Raw genomic sequence first — 17,246 nt, forward strand, 5'->3', positions numbered from 1 at the left:
AATAAACAGATCTAGAAGGCTCTGTGCAAGTCATGGTCTATACATAGTGTCAGTACTGTGCTTTAGAGTTGCTATATCAGCAGAAAAGCAATTCGTTAAAGTTTTAGGATAATCATATGCTACGCTTGATCATGGATGAAATGAACTTGATTTTCCAAGAATGTAAAGGTACCAAGAAGAAAGAAATTGCCGTGTGCTAGGAGAGATTCTCAGGACTGATGCTTTCTCAGTCTTTTTTCAGAACAGAAAAGCACCCTTTAAGACCAGGCAATTGCTACCAAGCAGAAGCCTGAGAAGCCATGGAGCTCATGTGTTCTTTGGCAACTTTTATCCTAGGATGTAGCTACAGATGGACTTGAATCAGTAACTACAGAGAAGCTAAAAGACACCTGCAAAAGAAATACACACACACACACACACACACACACACACACACACACACAGAATTTACTCTTAGCATGAATAGCTCCATAACATTACATCTGATGTCTTTGTTTCCTATCCAAAACAGAGCTAAATAATTATTTCTAAGAGTAAATTCTGTGTGTGTGTGTGTGTGTGTGTGTGTGTGTGTGTGTGTGTGTGTGTGTGTGTGTGTGTAGAGTTATAGAGAATGAACTCAGGGCCTGGGCATTGTCCCAAGCTTTTTTTATTCAAGGCTAGTGCCATTTCACTTGAGCCACAGCTTTTCTTCCAGATTTTTGATGGCTAAGTAAAGATAAGAGTCCAACAGACTTTCCTTTGCAAGTTAACTTCAAATCATGATCCTCATATTTCAGTCTTACGCTCCTGCGTAACTAGGAAATTAGGCATTATTTGCCAGTATATCACAAAGAATAAACTTTTGAAGCTATATTTTCTCACTGTGGTGGATCAAGCCTCACATTTTTCCATTGCTCCACAATTATTTTCTTAATTATTATTTCAAATTGTGTGATGACATTCAAAATAAATCAAAACACTATGCTGCAGACATTTTCATGAAAAGTAGAATATAATTAAACATATAATTGATCAATTCAAAATATTTGCAAATTTTTACTAACAATTATAATTTATTCTAATAGCAAACATTTCCCCCATAATGTGGAACTTAACCTATTGGTTAGAATAAAGTTCTTGTTTTTGACTCTGAGCAGATAATTACAGCTATCAGTGATTTATAGACCATATTTTATTCCCTTTAGAAATAAAATGCAAGGTATGTAAATATTTACTTTCTAATATCAAAATTAGCATGGGATAAATATGACTTGCAAGTTTTCTATTTTTTTCTTCTAATGTTGGCATAGTTAGCTCATTTTTTCTCTGACTTCATATCTAATAAGCTTTTTTATGATATCAGATATAAATGACATAATGACAGACCATACAGTTCATAAATTTCTGATAAATAAGGCCATATTTTTTAATTATCATTAAGATACAAACTTCTTTTTCAAAGGTAGCATGAAAGAAATCATTTTCATATTTTTAAATCATAAAGCATCCTCAGAAAATGCATGACCAGGGGCTGGGAAGGTGGCTCAGTGGTAGAGCGCTTGCTTTGCATGCCTGGGGCTCTGAGTTCAATTCCTCAGCACCACATAAGCAAAAAGAAAAAAGCCGGAAGTGGCACTGTGCTCAAGTGGTAGAGTGCTAGCCTTGAGCTGAAGAGCTGAAGGACAGCACCCAGGCCCAGAGTTCAGGCCCCACCACCGAACCCCCCCCCCAAAAAAAAGAAAATGCATGTTGGTTGGCACAGTCTCTAGCCTTGTTGGACTGGAAAGCATTCTAAGCAGCAGTAGTTTTCAGGTAAACCACAGAAGCAATCAGGATGGCAATGTTATAGATTGAATTTCACTCTCAAATAAGTGACTCAGCTATTAACTTTAAAATTTACTTCCATCCTGAGAATTTCTGCCTTTACATTTATGAAGAAAATTGCAGAATTAATGGAAGAATCTTTTGGCCTAATTGTATCTGAATTTAAAAGAGCAGTTTATACAAATACAAATTAACTATCCGTTATCCAGAATAGACAAGTATTTTCAATTTTTTGAATTTCTTTCAATTTTGGAATATTTGCATATATATGAAATATCATAGGGATGGGATCCAAGTCTGAACCCAAAGTTAATTGCAATTCTTTATGCATGAAGTCTGGGCAAAGTTTTTTTTTTAATTTTTTACAGTATTCTAAGCGTGTTGCACTTTGTGAGTTTAGGTATGGCAGTTCTCATGTTGCATCATTTTGACAAAATCAAAATGCTTGGATTTAGGAACATTTTAGATTTTCAGATTACAGAGGTTCAACCTGTACGAGTTCTTTCCAACACCCTATCAAAATGCTATTACAAATTACTGGATGGCAACTTTATAATACAAAAGCAGTAATCTTTTAAATTTTCTTCAGCACCAGCACTCTGATGGACATTTCCTTACAAGGACAGAGAAAATGAGCAAAGCAACTGATTCAAGGATAAAAGATTTCAAATTTTAAGAGATAATTAATTTATTTGTTTTTCCTTTCACCCACAGGTCTACCCACGGATAGCACCTGCATTTTGGCGCTACCTGCGGGTAGAAGTGAGTAGCGGGTACTTGACCTAACCTCTCCACCCCCTTGGCCTCTGGCACCTGCTGGTGTGGGCTGATCTACTGTGTCCATTTTGCTTGAGACAAAAGCTATGATTCTGTATAAATGTGCTTTCACGCCACCATCATTCCGTAGAGTAGGATAAGTAATCGAAATCGCCCACAGTTCAAGGGGAGTTTGTTGAGAGTAATCATCTTCCTGAGTAGTTTCCAAATCAGGGCCACATCATCTGCATTGCTGCAAGGCTGAGAAGTTCAGTGCTAAGTTACATAATAAAAAGGCGTTTAGACTACATCTTAATCAATACGTTTGCGACTTAGATCTTAATTCGTCCTGGAAATTCTCTAGGGACTGTGTAGGGTCACCTGGCTTCATTCCCTTCTCCTCTGTTCTGTTCCCTAGGAGCATGAGCAGCTCACCTACTCCTCCACGCGGTCCAAGGCCCCCAGCGTCATCATCACAGGTCTCAAGCCGGCCACCAGATACGTATTTCATATCCGAGTAAGGACGGCAACAGGATACAGTGGCTACAGTCAGAAGTTTGAATTTGAAACAGGAGATGAAAGTAAGTTTCACACAAGGTACAAAGTAAGACGCTAATTTAGGACTCTTCTAGTTGGCCTGGTAGTTTAAAAACCAGGAGTAAGGGCTGGGAAGGTGGCTCAGTAGTAGAGCGCTTGCCTTGCATGCCTGAGGCCCTGGGTTCGATGCCACAGCACCACATAAGCAACAAGAAAAAAGCCAGAAGTGGTGCCGTGGCTCAAGTGGTAGAGCGCTAGCCTTGAGTTGAAGAGCTGAGGGACAGCACCCAGGTCCAGAGTTCAAGCCTCACGACCAGACCACCCCCCCAAAAAAAAACCCAAGAGTATCAAATTTTTCTTAACCTCTCCAAATGAGCTTTTTTATTCATGTAAATCCCCATAGTCATCTGGAGAAGCATTTTGGTATTGTTGTTAAATACTTCCACGATATGTTTTCCTCTCCCATATTGTAATTTGGTGCAAATATGTCCCCTTATGAAGAATTTGTCACTCCAGATGTTACACAGTCGCAGTGCATTGTTTTTATGCTAGTGTTCTCCAGTCGTGGCATGTTAACATAATATAATCTAATCGAAGCTTGTAACAAATTAGTAATTTGTTCAATGCACACAGGATTAGCTTGTTATTTCAGGTCAACAGAGTAATCAAGAGACACCGGTATATATTACAGATGTATATGGATAGGTAGGTAGGTAGGTAGGTAGGTAGACAGATACTTTATTATTTATTTCTCTCTATATCATAAATTTCTATCATATAGATTTCTGCCATATATATTTTTATCATGTTTGACCATATATTTGATAGATAGATAGACAATAAAGACAGAGAGATTAGAGAGATATACAGATATGCGTGGTCACAGTTCTCTCCTTTTGTGTTTTGATAAAGACTTCTTGTGTGTGTGTGTGTGTGTGTGTGTGTGTGTGTGTGTGTGTGTGCTCTCATCTTTCACTGTAATATAGTATTTCAGTATTAGAACTACAAATATTTATTGATTTCCAATTGCTATCTAGCCTTTTATTGCATGGTGTACTTGATCTTTGCCTCATTTTTAGGAAAAAAATTAACAAATTTACACTAATCAAAAGAAATAAAAGCAAAACTTTAAGAGTAAACAAACAGCCCAGGTGTATTTTCTTGAAAGTTACAAAGAAGTTAGATGTTATGAACTAATGAGAATTTATTTTCAAAATGCGTTGGCATATGCCTGTAATCTCTGAACTCATAAAGCTAAGGAGCAAAAAGACTCTGAGTTCAAGTCAGAGCAATAAAAAGAAAAAGTTCTCAAATTAAAAATTTATTTTTAATGTGCAAAGTGGTCACCATAAACAATATTCATATTCTGGCCAACTACAGTCTATTGTGGATCATGTAGATGAAATAATAAGATTCTTTTTTTAGTTTACATTAGTCATATGGGGGAAAGTTTATTGTTAAATCCCCACACATTTACAAGTATTCCAATCAATCTTACCACTTCTACCACTCTCCCTTTCTTCTTTCCCCCATCCCACAACAGGATTTGAACAAGATTTGAACAGGATTTTCAACAGGATTTGGAAAGGATTTGAACAGGATTCATTGAACAGTATTCATTATTCTGTTGTCATCATTGCAAACAATCTATTTCAAGCGTATTCGACCTCTTTCCTCCTCACTGTTATCCCAGTACTCTCTCACTAGTACCCACCACTGACAGGGACTATTTCTCTTAACAAGATATTTTAATTGTCTCAAGTTTATTATTTTGTGTTCATTTTCTGGAATCGTCAATGGAGAAAAAGAGAATTAAAATGTCCCACTTCCCTAATATTATTACCCATACCCTATAAACTGCTTGAAAAGTAGATGTGATGTATTTTAAAATAATTAAAACTAGATCTATAAATTTAAGATGAACTAAAATTATATAAAGTTCATGAAATCAAACATTTTTCATTTTAAAATGCTATCAATATGTATCTAATATTTAAATGTATCTTAGGGAAACAGAAATTAATTTTACAAGTGCAAGTTTTTGTCAAAATAAATTGTTAGACTCTTGATATCCTGAATCTTTCATTAAATACTACAATATAGCCTGTGAGCTGTCAAAAAAGAGCAGAATTCATTGCTTTAAGCCAACTTTAAAGAAAATTGGATTTTTATCTGTAGTAATTAGAAAGTTACCTCCTTCATTGCCCTAATGGATATCCAAATGATCCAGGAGAATTAATATACTGCCAACATATAAGCAAAGACTGCTTTTCTCCCCCACAAGGATTAATTATAGCTTAAAATTTAACAACATATAATTTTGGTTTTCATCAGTTTTGTAACACAAATGCCACATCTGCTAGCAAGTATTTTAGCATATATTGTTTTTACCTAACTTGACAGTGCATGAATTTTATGTCACATAATATAATCATACAAAAATCATCATCATCAACCTTAATAAACTAAGCCACAAAGTGCTCGATCACCGTAGGGTTTTCAAAATAAAAACCTATATCAGGGGCTAGAGGAATGTGTTAGGAGCAGAACCCTCTTCACAAGCACGAGACTGAATTCAAATCCTAGTATTGCCAAAAATTAAAACAAAATAAAAGGTTGAAGAAATGGCTGAGAAGACATAACTTTAAGGAAAATAATCTTATTATGTCTTATACATATGCAGATACATATGAATAAATTTAGTCAACTATTTCAAAATATCCACTAGATTTAGCTATTGTAATGTGGTCTAATATTTAAATAATTGATTCATTTAAAAAATTTATAGGTAGGAAATGATCCTGAAAATTAAGGTGCAAAATTGTCTCCCATTTCTTCTTCCCTAATGCATTCCTCACACTCACATTTAACTATCTCTTTTATGCTCCATTTTATATTCTCTAAAACCCTTGGTCATTTGGGGTTTTATTTTTAATTGAATCAAAACGTGAATTTCTCAGTATAGATTTACCTTCTTCCTAATCAAAACTGAATCCACATTTTTACTCTAGGAAAATGAGATTATTTGGCTACAGAAACAAAAGTTTCTGTATTTTGCCACATATCTTGAGTTCATTCAGTACCTCCACCTAGCATAGTCAGAAAACCATCAACGTGACAGATCATCAGTGTACCCAACACACTTCTTGATGTGCTGTTGCTCAGCCCAGCTAGAAATCATCACTTTTTATTTGTGCAGAGGTTAAATTTTGTACTATTGTAAACTCTTAGAGGTCAAGAGATTTATATTCTATATATCTTTGTGTCTCCTGTTGAAACTTCAGATAGTTTTCAGTGCAACTAATCAAATAAGTTAAAAAAAGAAAGCTAAAATGGTAAAGAATATTGTGGTGTTTACCACACCAAAAAGATAATTTTACTTGCCACAAATAATAGTGCTTGCTTTATTTTGAATAATAAGCTAATCTATCTTAGAAACATGTAGAAGCACAATATATTCTATTTAACTTATCTGCTAGAATTTTATTTTGTGGTGAACAAAATGAAAATTGTTAACAAAAAATTTCCTTCTGAAATGCCTTTTGTTAAAAGGTACTCTGTTATATTTTATTTATATTATCTTCTATTTCATCCAGTCTAGTAGAGGAAACATAACATGTCCTGCTTCAATGACTGAGGATGAAATTAGCTACATGGTTATAACAGAAGCCAGAAATTTGGGTATGATTATTAATGGTGGGGTATGAAGCAGAAAGAAGACTAGCTGACCTTAGTAAAGCACTAAAAAAATTCATTAATCAAGTAGGCGGTACATTTCATATTTATGAGTCTTCTCAGAGGAGGACAAATTCCAGTGTATAAGGCTGTAATTTGGAATAATCTCAAATCAATAGCATACTTTCAAGGTTGGTGGTTATAACTCTTAAATGCAAACATCATTAGAAAGGAAGAATTCCATAGCACAGGGTTGTCAGAATGTATAGCAGCCTGCTTCATGAAGTAATAAAGAACTTGTCTGGAAGGTAACAGGAGCACTTATTTAGTTGGTCAGAAAGGAAATCCCTGTTTTATTTAGGAGGTGGCATTAGAAACTTAAGGGGGAGGAAGGAAAGTGGGAGAAAAATGAAGGAGGGTATAACAAGTTTTATAAGAAATGTACTCAGTACATTACATATATAACTGTGACCCCTCTGACGATCACCTTGACAATAAAATTAAATTTAAAAAAGAAACTTATGTAGTATCTACTATTTGGACTCCAAAACAGCATCATATTTGTTGAGTCCTAATATTGTTCCAAATGTTATTCTTGGCTTTCTGGCTTCTTACACATTAATAAGCTTTGGAGTAGATGCTATTATTATGCCTGTTTTATGGATCCAAAATCTAAAGCAGCAAGAAGTGCAGTTAATTCATTTTTCCATGGTCAGTAAGGGTAGGGCACAGTATTAGGCCCTTTCACAACAATGCCCACAATCAGAACTGAGCTTCCCTCTCTACTTATTTGGTCTTTCTTTTTCACCAGGATCATCCATTCCCAGTTTCTAAATAACTAGTTTTTTTTATTCTTACCTCCAATTATTCACCTCCCTTAATAAAATTCTTCCTTAGCAGCATTTGGTTTTTTTTAACTATAAACACAGATATTCAGAAGATTATATTATTTACAGATTGTTATGCATTAATTTCTGAGAGCTATAGAGTGTTTAAATTCAGATATGTATATGAGTAGCTTGCATGGTAGAGTAAGCATAATTCCCTCAAAGGGACAAAATAATGTAGTTAGTATGATGTTGATATATACAAGCTCTTGATGTGGTGTAACTATGTATATAGAAAACATGTCTTCCCTTTATGGAGGATTACAATCGGAAAAGATGTTTTGTTTTAATTTTGGCCAAATCAGAGAATTATTTTAAATTACCAGCCCAAGGCTTGTGTACCATGAACATCTTAAGGTAAAAAAAAATGTTAAAGCTCATAACTTGCTAAATGGGCTGGAAAAATATCATTAACTATTAGCAGGTACTTACAAGTTGTAAAACATATATTTCAAAGAGTAAAATACATTGTGGCTCATATTTAACAAGTATGTGGCTCATATAAACAAGTACTTCTATTTCTTAATACAGGAGATAAGGTTATTTTTTGTGCAATAATAAACAGCAACATATGCAAAAATATTATTTATTTTACACATAATCGATCATACTTTGCCTCAAAAATCTTGAGATTAGAAATCATTTCTTATTTTCTCTTTTTCACTTTGTGTGTATGTACTGCTTACTAAATTTCAAGTAAATCATACATTACAAACAACAGTCGTGATAATTCACATTAGATCCTCAAAATTTATTCACCTATATTTGAAAATTTGTAGTTTTTAACCCTATTTCATTCTATTTCTGTGCCTGTTCTGTTGTACTGGATGCAGCTGGCAAACAGAAAGTATTTGAGTATCAAATGAATTCATGTCATCTAGCAAATACTTCATGGACATACATTAGATGCTTCCAATTGCAGGCATTTAAAAATTATTCTGCATGGCTGTTTGCAGTATGCCAATTCTATTTGTTTATTTTAGGCATATATTAATAACAGGCAGTATGCTGAATGCTGGGTAGTTTTAGGAAGCTAAACCACCAAACCACAATACAGACTTACGTACAGATTTCTCTATTTATATCATCCCCAAAGTCTGATCTTAATTTAGTTTGATTTGAGATGTATTTTCTATCAGTCATCATAGAAATTAGGTGAATTTTTGTGTCAAGCTTTTTGACTTTATAACCTTAAAATCATTTGGAGAACAAAAATATTCCTAAGACATTTCAAATTGCTCCTAATTTAGTGAAAAATACATTCTTTATGTAATACTTGAAAATTTAGAGCCATTCTTTAGATTACACAAATCAGCTATATTGGCTTATATTTTGAAGGAGATTTGCCTGTCATACTTTGGCTATCAGAAAAGTATCTAGGGCAAAATGAAGACAACCTACATTTTTCATTTTAACCACACAGAAGCCTATCTACAACCACATGTGCAGTCCTGAATTGTACTTGACTCTGCCCTCATCTTTTGCATGACCTTGTCCTAAAGTCAAGAATAGAGCATGAGTGTTGTGTGTGCTATGGATAATTTCTTAAAGCAGTGATAATCTTGGCTAGCTGAAGAAGGACACACACTGGTGTACAGATGTGAGTCTCCAGGAAAGTTTAAAAACCCTTGATGCTAGCTTCTGTTCTTTGGGAAGTAATAAACACAGCACTCCGTTTGGCTCCTTTTAATGGATGACTTTGTGGATAAATTCTCTCCAACATTTCTCAGAGTTGGAAAAAATGGAATGAGATGAGTTATAACAATTCAAAAGCAGGTTAAAAGTATTCATTATGTGGAAAATAGAAGACTTTTTCACTTCCCCACCCCACTAGGTTTGAACTCAAGACCTTGCACTTTCTTAGCTTGTTTGCTTAGCTGAACCACCCCTCACAAAAATATAATACTAAGAGGTTACAAAGGAAAGAGTCTCACACCCATGCAAGATAATAGGAAGTATCATAAAAGATGGCCAAAACAACCTTGTTCTATGGCCAATGGAAACATGTGCAGAAAATGCTTCTGCAAAGAGGTCCATCCCAGAACTACCTGTTCAGCCATGGATAAATTTACCCCTAGTGACTGATCCATGTATTCAAGGACAGTTCATTTAAAACAGCTGTAAAATACTCTTCATTTTGCCTTTAAAAATAACCTCCCTTGCTACAGCCTCTTTGGGTATACACATAATTTACTGTGGCACACATATCCCCATGCAATGCTACTAAATAAGTTTAAGTTTTGGGGAAAAAAATGAAAGAAAGAAAAAATCTTAAATGTTTTTGCCTACATCAACACAGAGTTCAAAATTTCCAAATTTGCACAGTGCAATAACAATGATTTAAAATTATTTCCACTTTTTAACATCTTTTAAACTTGAATTAATTCAATGCAGTGTGTCTGCTTTTGCAAACCCAGCTAGCTCTCCAAAGGCCTATGTGAAGAATTAAGAAGCTGCCTGTATGTTTGTGTTACACTTTATTTCTGCCAGGAAAACAGTCATGCAGTGAATTCCATGTGAGTAATCAGAACTCTTTGCAGAAATCACAGGAGCTTTTTGAAAGGTTTAGCCATGTGTACACACCTGAGCATGACACTAATGTGTGAGCACATTACTGCACTATAGAGATAGGTGAAGTGGGGAGATATGGCTGCCAGGTAGAAAACAGAAGATTCACAGCAAACTGAATTCCATGAACTCTGATACTTCTTGAAAACTTAGAATACATTTGAAAAAGCCTTTATACTCTAGTTTTTTTTAAAAAATCAAGTCCAATGAATAATGTTTTTCACCAATCAATTTCATAGGCACCACACACTGCAATATCACTAAGCTAGAACAGGTGATACATAGGTTCTGTATGAATATGAACTTTCTATTCCCATAATGAGATAAAGGAGTAAACTTGGCCATATTTTACAAGTTTGTAACTTGCTATTCTTTGAAATAAAACACAATTATTTGGAAATCTGATATATTTTTAGTCCCTAATTTTAATGAGGCAGAATGGACACATAAGAGGAAGTCGTAATAATTACGAGAAGCAAAATACTTTGTAGTTCATTTTTCTTATTCACCCTTTCAGTCTATCAAAACATACCAGGATGGGCTAGGAGTCAAACTTGCTGTCTGCTTTCACGAAAATGAGGTAGACAAAAATGAGAAAAAGTTCTGACAAAAGTAAATATGTTATGTAGAGGAGGGAAACGCAAAAGATTTTCTGCAGGTGAGGTGAGCCATAAAGAAGGCTGTAAAGTCAAGTAACATCTGAGTGTGAGCATGAGCAGGGGATGAGCGTGGATAAGCGTCTGTTCTCTTCTGGACAGAGAACAGCATGTAGGCAGGAGCACAGATCAAAGACCGCATGGATCTCTGTGGAAGAATTTCAGTATGGCTAGAACTGTGAATTTCAAAATATCAGCCCTCCACCAAAGGCTCCAGCTATACCTGGGAATGCACTAGATGTACGAATTTTCAGGACTGTTTATTTCTATATTTTAGTCTCTTTTCTATGTCTAATAACACAATACCACAGACTGGATAAGTCAGAAGCAGGAAAAAATTGCTTTGACTCCTGGTTCTTGTCCAAGGCCAAGGAGTTACTCTGGTGACAGCTTTCCTGCTGGCTGTAGGTCAATGTTGGCAGGGCATCACATGGACAGGGAAAGAGAGCTTGTGAGAGACCTAGTCAAATTGGTTTTTGTACAAGACTCACTTTTGAGATAACCCATCAGCCCATTAGTTCATTAATTACATGCGTGAATTAATCCATGCCTGAGGACATTGTCCTCATCATTTCTGAAGGTCTCACTTGATAAGATTTTTTACTAACTTATAATGAGGAGTAAATTCCAAGCTGGATTTTAGAGCTGACAAATCATATTCAATCCACAACAACCAACCAGAGCTCTGCAGCTGGAACTCAATATTCTCTTTATCCATTCTCCACAACATTCTGATACCTGATCTAGTGAGGGAACTGGCCACAGCTTCATCACTGCATGTAAATCAAGGGTAAATACTTGCTCAGGTGGAAGAAATAATTTGGTATAAATACTATATCTTTCTACCAAGGCTAAAATTTCAAGTTTCTATATGTTTCCAACTATTGATAGTCATCTAATTAGCCCCTCACCTTTATTTTATCCACACTAAAAATAAAACTTTCCAAATATCTTCATGTATTGTCATTTCCATAGCTGTTGTAACTTTCAAAATCCCTAGAGATTCTTTTAGCCTAAAAAAAATTCACGTACAGAAAGTCCTGGAACCTTGGGAATTACCAATTTAAATTCTAACAGGTGCTTGCTCCGTGCTAGTGTGCATGCCTGCCTATCTCCCCTTAAGAGTTCATATTTGGTCTCTAGGCTTTTGAGAAACAGTGAATTGTGTCCCTACTCACCACAGTCCCCTGAGAAAACTTGCAGCAATGCCAGTCCTTGTCAAACCTTCAAAGAAAATTGGCCCATTGCAGAAATCTTGGAAATGAAGGAAACTGGGAGACTGCCTGAATCTAGATAGCATAGAAGCAAGGTGACATGGTAGCAAAGCAGTTAGATACCAAGCAGCACATGGTGTACAAAGGTAGTTAGTGCCTGGTTCCATGGTCATCTGTTGTAATTGGTGAAAGGAAAATGATGCATACAATTAGGGGATGTAAGATTGGGTCTCTTGACTCCTGGGAATTCACCTCTAGACTTTCATTTTTTATCCTTCAAAGAGAATGTGCCATGCTATCCTAGGCTCTAAAAATGGAAAATCTCTAGTGAAATAATTAAAGACTTGGGCCAGAAAGCCTACATTGCTATCTAAACTCCCTCATATTCCAAGTTGTAAGACATACAGTAAACAATTTGGTCAACTGAAGATTTGATTTTCTTGTGGAGAAAATAGGTATGTGTTCATTTATTTGTCTAGTCTCACTCAAGAAATAGCTTTGGGATCCTTGACTTTAGTAGATGCCCATTATATGCTAAGGTAATAGTAGAATAGATGACAAAAATCCCTGTTCTCCAAACCTCACATCCAAAAACGAGAGTAATAACAATAGATAAACAATAAACAAAATTCACCAGAAAAAGGTACTGCAACAATCTAATATAATGCAAATCTTTTAACCAAAGAATATAGTATAGACCTTGTAAAAATATTCATACTTTATCACAATAACTAGGGAAAAATTCAGTTCTGTTATCAGAACCAAGCTGAAGTTTCTGAGGTAGTAGAGACAGATGACAGTAAAATATAAAACAAAAAATAGTACCTTTTTCTGTTGAATTTTGTAGCAAAAATAAAGTGATAATTGATAACAGCTATGATATTTATTTGTGCATCTAGTCTGTTCATTCTAATACCCGGTATAAAGTAAGGACAGTTAAAAGAAGGTCACTAAACACTGACTTCACATAATTTTCACGTTTGATAAACCCCAAAAATGTATTTGGAAATGACTGTGTCAAAAGTTAGGCAAATTAAAGAGGATATTTTCATTGGCATTCCCAATGGAGAAGTGCAAAGAATCTAGACAGCACAAAAATTTCTATATTGCAATCATGGGTATTGGCTCCCTTTTACTCTCCTCTATTCTTTCCAGTGAAAATAGCTCATTTTGTTTAGTGAGGAAAGCCAATGAGGATAATTCCTTTTTAATGCTGATTTGAAAATAGAGTTTAGTGAATTATCTGTTCAACTACCAGTGAGACAGTATGATGTGTGGTCTGTGCAACTAGTGATGGAATACCTTTGGTAAATCATGGTAGCCACAAAGCCTACATTCCTGAAGTAACTACTCCTGAGTGTATCTGTGGAACTACTTGAACCTCAGAAAATGGTGAATTGCATATATGCACATTTAGTGTTTAAAATTGTCTTCTTTGGAAACCTATGTAATATAAATGGATATAAAAATTGTATTGTAAACTTTGGCTGAGATGATTAATACCATTATGATTTTAGAATAAATTCTAAGTAAAAGCAAATGTTTTTTAAAGAGATGTTTTACAGATTTTGTGCTATCCTAAATTATTAAATTTATTAATTAAAAAGCTTTAAAAACTTTAGCCAAAAATTTGATGAGGTGTGATGTGTAAACTGACTTTTCTGGTATTAGCATTCCAAAGATGATTAAAAGCAGCTTGAAGCATTTGTAGGAACATCTTTGTGTCACATTTCAGGAAACAACTGTGATTTGTTTGTTAATCACCAACATGGTATAAACCTAACATTGATAATGTATTTTTTTCAAACTGGCTGGATTTTATATTCTTTCATTAAAATATGCTTAAAGATAAAAAACAATAAACAAAAAATGGAAAAATTTCAGGATAGTGGATTTAATTTGACCAATAATTCACAGGTAAATAGATACATAAATAAAAAGATGAATTTTGGGGTAAATGCTCATAATTTGAATTTGAATTTAAATTCTGAGGAGTTAAAGTGACTCTGTCACCTCCTAAATATCAGACCTCAGTTGAATCAATTCTTGATTTGAATCAATGCCTTGATTTCCACATCTTGAAAATTAGAACATTACTTGATTTCTAGTGTTCTTATGACTTAGCACTGATTCAATACAGATCAAGTACTTAGCAGAATATCCAGCACTTAATGTTTTCAAGTGAAAAAGAGAAGATTTACTATTCTCAGTCTGTTTTGTATTACTGGAATGCAGTACTTGAGACTAGGTAATTTGTACAGATTAGAAGTTCATTTTGCTCACATTTCTAGAGGCTGTTAAATTCAAGTGATTGGTACTAATATCTACTTGACAATATCTCTCGAAGGCCTTCCTACTAGATCATAACCTGGCAGGGAGCATCACATAAGTCAGAGCAAGAATGCCACCTCAGGTCTCTCTTCTGCTTTTTCTAAAGCCACTAATGCTAACATGGAGGGGATCATATTGGAGACATCAGCTAATTCTCCTTACCTTCCCCAGTCCTGTTTCCAAATGTCATTAACATATATCATTTTTATTTTTTTAATTTTTAAATTTTATTGTCATGTTATGTACATATTGTCACGTGATGTACATAGGGGTTACAGATACACACATGGAAGTGAGTAGATTTCTTGTCAAACTTGTTACCCCTTCCCTCATTTTTCTCCCTCTTTCCCTCTCTCCCCACCCCCTCTGCAAGTCGTATAGTTCATTTCTGATATAGTATCAATGTTGCATTGGTTTGTCCTTTGTCCTTTGTCTCACAATTTTGTTGTTCCTCTTCCCTTCCCTAATTCAGATAAACATATATACAATACCCAGGGAAACAAAATCAAATACAGAGTCAACAGGGGATGAACCATCAAAAGGTGAAAAACACAAAAGAAAAAAAGAAATCACATATCTTTGAGGAATAAGTTTCTACCTCTTGAATCTTGCAGAGGGGGAGCAGATTAAAATTACAGAAGTGGCTTTAACTGTCAGCATGACTACATATTTTTAACATGAAATAGCCACTCCATTTCTTTGCACAGGGATAAGCAAATCAAAAAAGAGTAAATACTATGTTGGAAAGTATATTTTGACTCAAAAGATGCTATTAGAAGCACAAAGTATCTTGTTTAAAGAAAGATTTTACTTTTCCAAATGGCTGGATAAGCACAATTTTTGAGAATATTTGAATTTTCATGAAATCACATTTTTTACCTTGCATAATGACTAAAAAGGAAGCTGCTCCATTTCCTCCAAAATTATTCAAAGTTGCCTGGCAGACAGATCACCAAATAGGAACATACCTCAGGAGACTTGTGGTTATCTAAATACCTTTAACACATTTTTCTTTTTCCTGTCATGTTCTGTATTGTAGTTCAAAGCGCCTTTTGAATCCTTTTCAATCACTGACAGCTAATTCTTGCCCATTAGAGGCTCACTTCTCACTGTTTGTATTTATCCTTCTTCTTAGGAGCTGCACTTTTTTTTTAACTGGCTCACTTTCTTTTGTCACTTATCTTGCTCTCATCCTGCTTAAGTGCCCACTGGGATGTAGATTTCAAACCATATTAAACAAAAGTAGGCTGTCACAATACTCAATTCAGCATCAAGAGTGATTTTAAAAAGAAAAAGTTATCGCTGGGCACCGGTGGCTCACGCTTGTAATCCTAGCTACTCAAGAGGCTGAGATCTGAGGCTCATGGTTTAAAGCCAGCCCAGGCAGGAAAGGCCATGAGACTCTTATCTCCAATAAACCACTAGAAAACTGAAAATGGTGCTATGGCTCAAGCGGTAGAGCACTTGCCTTGAGCTGAAGTGCTTGGGACAGCTCCCAAGCCCAGAGTTCAAGTTCCACTACCAACAAAAAAAAAAAAAAAAGAAGAGAAAAAGAAAAAGATAAAATTAGGTACATTTACAGTTGCTTCCATCTTGAATTCAGCAATATTTTCAAGAGTTGTAAAAGTATATCACTCATGATAAGAGATTTGAGATTATTAAAACAAGCAGATAAGATAAATCTATTAAACTTTCATAAGACCAAATAACAACAGTGACTTCTGCATACTCTCCACCTGTGTGGGCTACATTGCCCAATGACCATACCGTTCAAGATGATGAGGGAAACCTTAGTTTAAGAGGTCAACCTTAGTTTATGAGGGGGGGGAGGGGGAGGGGGCAGGGGGGATGTGATGGCATGAGGAAACAAAGGAGGAGGCAACAATGTTTGATAAGAAATGTACCCATTATTTTGCCCATGTAATTGTAACTCCTCTGTATGGTATTTTCACAATTTAAAAAAAAAAGAGGTCTGATAACACTTGTAAGTATGAAGCATCAGGACTCCTGTGCTCAGCTTGAAAATGTAAAAATAATTAAGAAGAATGCTTTTTTTGTAATTGTCCCCAAATTAGTTGTAGAAGCCTCCCTTGAATCTATATGTATGAGCCTCTGTTGCCAGAAAAAAAAGAACTCAACATATAAAATAGTGCAACTGATAAACATTGGGAATTTACAAATGTTTCTTCTGATAGTTTTGTTTTTAAGAAAAGGATAATAGTGGGCTGGGAAGGTGGCTCAGTGGTAGAGCGCTTGCCTTGCACTCATGAGGCCCTGGGTTCGATTCCTCAGCACCACATAAGCAAAAAAAAAGCCAGAAGTGGCACTGTGGCTCAAGTGGTAGAGCACTAGCCTTGAGCTGAAGAGCTGAGGGACAGCACCCAGGCCCAGAGTTCAGGCCCCACTACCGGACCCCCCCCAAAAAAAAAAAGAAAGAAAAGGATAATAGTGACTTCCATTAGGCTTTTTGTTAAGTATTCAAATTATTAAGAATTCTGTATAACAGAATAATCTCAAACATATGTGTATATGTTATTATCACTCTGAAGAATACCAGTCTAATTTCCTGTCTTGGGAAGAGATCTGAATGTTTGAAGCAGTATTTCGCATGATGTTTCCCGCATATATGCACACATATCTAAACTACCCTGATTATTCATAGGGGAACTTTTATTTTTCCAGAAAGCAACATTATCTTTCCAAAAGACAGTATTTGTATTTGTATTTCTTTTCTCCCTAAAGACAACTGTGGCAGCTTAAAATACATACACACAATATTGGATAATTTAGAACTAGAAATAGAAAATTAGGTTCAT

At 35.2% G+C, this 17,246-nt stretch overlaps 1 protein-coding gene across 1 annotated transcript in view; it reads left to right on the forward strand.

Moving 5' to 3' along the window:
- The window catches only part of Epha6 (EPH receptor A6), a 737,672-nt gene that overhangs the window by 462,918 nt on the left and 257,508 nt on the right, over positions 1-17,246 (forward strand). Inside the window, exon 7 of the mRNA XM_013024079.1 lies at positions 2,981-3,143. Coding sequence (XP_012879533.1) covers positions 2,981-3,143 — 163 coding nt within the window. The remainder of the gene's footprint in view (positions 1-2,980; positions 3,144-17,246) is intronic.

The sequence above is a fragment of the Dipodomys ordii genome, unplaced genomic scaffold, assembly GCF_000151885.1.
Source record: "Dipodomys ordii isolate 6190 unplaced genomic scaffold, Dord_2.0 Scaffold73, whole genome shotgun sequence".
NCBI lineage: Eukaryota > Metazoa > Chordata > Mammalia > Rodentia > Heteromyidae > Dipodomys > Dipodomys ordii.